The sequence below is a fragment of the Sinocyclocheilus grahami genome, unplaced genomic scaffold, assembly GCF_001515645.1.
Source record: "Sinocyclocheilus grahami isolate Dianchi unplaced genomic scaffold, SAMN03320097.WGS_v1.1 scaffold245.1, whole genome shotgun sequence".
NCBI classification, from domain to species: Eukaryota; Metazoa; Chordata; class Actinopteri; order Cypriniformes; family Cyprinidae; genus Sinocyclocheilus; species Sinocyclocheilus grahami.
In genome coordinates, this window is record NW_015505424.1 from 1,452,003 (window position 1) to 1,455,153 (window position 3,151).

The 3,151-nt window shown below is 45.3% G+C and overlaps 1 protein-coding gene across 1 annotated transcript in view; it reads right to left on the minus strand.

The window, feature by feature from the left end:
- The window catches only part of LOC107598149 (formin-like), a 71,831-nt gene that overhangs the window by 45,398 nt on the left and 23,282 nt on the right, over window positions 1-3,151 (minus strand). Inside the window, exon 8 of the mRNA XM_016289422.1 lies at window positions 1,958-2,099. Within this exon, the coding sequence (XP_016144908.1) occupies window positions 1,958-2,099 (142 nt within the window). The remainder of the gene's footprint in view (window positions 1-1,957; window positions 2,100-3,151) is intronic.

Here is a 3,151-nt window from a genome sequence, read left to right on the forward strand (position 1 = left end):
GTGTGTGTGTGTGTGTGTGTGTATGAGTGTGTGTGTGTGTGTGTGAGAGAGCGTGAGTGTGTGTGTGTGTGTATTGTGACGAGTCGGCTGCCTCCTGCTAATTATCAGCATCACCCCGTCCCTTAATCGCCGCCCTTCGCCAGGCTCCCGACGGGAGTGGGTGCGTGAGAGAGGAGGGGCGCTGAAATAGCCAGGGATGGAGGCGTGTGATGGGGCACACCTGAACCGAATTCTGTTTAAATGCTGAGCACGCCTCTCCTCGGGAGACCGGTCTCTTCCCCGTGCATGCACGCTGGTCTCCTTGTGGGTCCAGGAAGGGTGCATAGAGGGACTCCCGTGCCACCAGAGTCGTGAGTTACCGGACCCGCGGTCCGGACGAGAACCGCACCCGTTACACGGCTGTCGGGCCAGGAGGCCGGGCCATCTAGTCCCTTCAAGCACCGTGGGCCAAGGCGAGAAGGATGCAGCAGCTGGAAGAAGCCGCTGACTGGACCCTTCCTTCCTGACCACTGCCCTTCCCTGCACGAACCCCGCAGACGAGGACACCAGATCCCCTGTTTTATTTTGGACATTTTATTCCCTTTTCTGGACATGTTGTTATATTATTTTGTTAATAAAAGCCTCTCCGAGGCCTGACGCCACCCCCACTGTGTCTGTCGTTTGGTCGTCCCGTGACAGTATGTATGAGTGTGTGAGAGTGTGTGTGTGTGTGTGTGTGTGTGTGAGTGTGTGTGTGTGTGTATATATATATATATATATATGTGTGTGTGTGTGTGTGACCCTGGACCACAAAACCAGTCATAAGTAGCATGGGTATATCTGTAATGGGTATATATATTGTATGGGTCAAAATTATCGCTTTTTCTTTTATGCCAAAAATCATTAAGTAAAGATCATGTTCCATGAAGATATTTAGTAAATTTCCTACCATAAATATATCACAACTTACTTTTTTATTAGTAATATGCTTTGCTAAGGACTTCATTTGGAAAACTTTAAAGATGATTTTCTCAATATTTAGATTTTTTTTGCACCCTCAGATTCCAGATTTTCTAATAGTTGTATCTCAGCCAAATATTGTCCGATCCTAACAAACCATACATCAATGGAAGCTTATTTATTTATATTGATGTTAAAAATTATGACTGGTTTTGTTGTCCAGGGTCACATATTGTCTTTTAAACCTCAGATGAGCTGATCTTTGCTGATCTGGAATCACAGCAGACGGTCAAACCTGTACGTCTGATCAAAACCACACTAAACACTGGAGCACAGAGGGAACGATGGGAACAATGGCTCAAACGAGCTTATTATATGCAAGCACTAAGCATAAGTTCCTCAAAGAGCAATGAGCACCATAACCGCTGTTAATGGAGGATTCAACAAACTCAGATGTCAAATGAACATTGAGAATGTGACTGAAACCCCCTCTAGTGGAAAAAACATGTGACTTTGCCTCACAGATCCAAGAATGGCACACACAAAATGCAAAATGCCTCACATCTCTTGCAAAATGAAGCACTGCATTCAATATATAACAAACACATCTCAAAAGCAAACATTTGTTTTACGTTGCAAACACCTTTGCCATAATGCCATAATTTGAAGAAGAAAGTTCTTGATCAAGATACTTCCTGTTAGATTTGTGTGTGTTTCATAGAGAATTGTGTGTTGTGTTTTGCAAAAAGTGTTTTATGAAATTGAAAACTGAGTCAAAGACAGAATTAGTGTGTGGTTTTGCAGATTTGGTGTGTGCTTCTGCTGTTTGAGTGCAGCTTCAGAAACTGTGTCACAAGTAAAGCTTTTGTGTGTAAGCAGCTGATAAAAACTGTAAAGCTCAATCTATTCCTGACTAACGCTCTGTGAGCCCATAGGAGCCAGTCACAGAAACACAGACACTTCAGATTTAAATTATTATTCAGGTAAACTCAGACTCAGAGCTGATGATTTCTCGTACCTTCTTGGCTTTGCTCTTCTTCTCGTACGTGTCTGACAGCGGCTTCTTCTTGGGCTGGACGATGGCTTTGGAGAACAGATCCTCAAACTCTCGTGTGTTTATGATATCAGGCTCTTCCAGTGAACTCCAGAGCGTGTTATTACTGTAAAACACACACACACACACACACACACACACACAGACAGTGTGTTATATCAGACAAACACTCTTAAAGGGGTCATGAACTGCCTTTGTTTTTTATTTTGTACTGTTCTCGGAGATCCACTTATAATGTTATCAAGATTTTTACATCAAAAAACCTCAAATACAGAAGTAATAGTCTATTTTCTGTCCTGTTTTTAACCCTCTCATCAGAACGCTCTGTTTGAATAGGCGTGGAGGATCGTAGACTCAATCTTTCTGAAAATCCCGCGTCGAATTGTGCCTTGTTCGTAAACGAATCCGCGGTAAAATGAAGCGAACAAAGGACTGAGTTCTTACGGATGTGGTCTGGATCTTTATTAAAAATAAAGTTCATTCACTTTTTCCTAACGTTGGGATCAGAAGGAAGGCAAAGTAAAGACTGTTTTTCCACAGCTTGGCACTGAACAGCGTCATCAGAGCCATCTTTATCGTTTGGTTTCTGCGTAGACCTGCCTCTGATCTGATCGGTGGGTGGGGCTAAACAGGCAATGATGTAGAATCGGTGGGTGGGGCTAAACAGGCAGTGATGTAGAATCGGTGGGGGGGGCTAAACAGGCAGTGATGTAGAGTCGGTGGGTGTGGCTAAACAGGCAGTGATGTAGAATCGGTAGGTGGGGCTAAGCAGGCAGTGCTGTTGAATCAGTGGGCGGGGTTAAACCGGCAGTGATGTAGAATCGGTGGGTGGGGCTAAACAGGCAGTGCTGTAGAATCGGTGGGCGGGGCTAAACAGGCAGTGATGTAGAATCGGTGGGTGGGGCTAAACAGGCAGTGATGTAGAATCGGTGGGCGGGGCTAAACAGGCAGCGCTGTGGAATCGGTGGGCGGGGCTAAACAGGCAGTGATGTAGAATCGGTGGGTGGGGCTAAACAGGCAGTGCTGTTGAATCAGTGGGCGGGGGTAAACAGGCAGTGATGTAGAAGCAGGCATTGATCTTCTCCTGCGGAGGCGGGGTTTAGCCACACTATTACGTCATAAAGTGACACATTCCGCAACCTGTCGTTTTGGGAGATT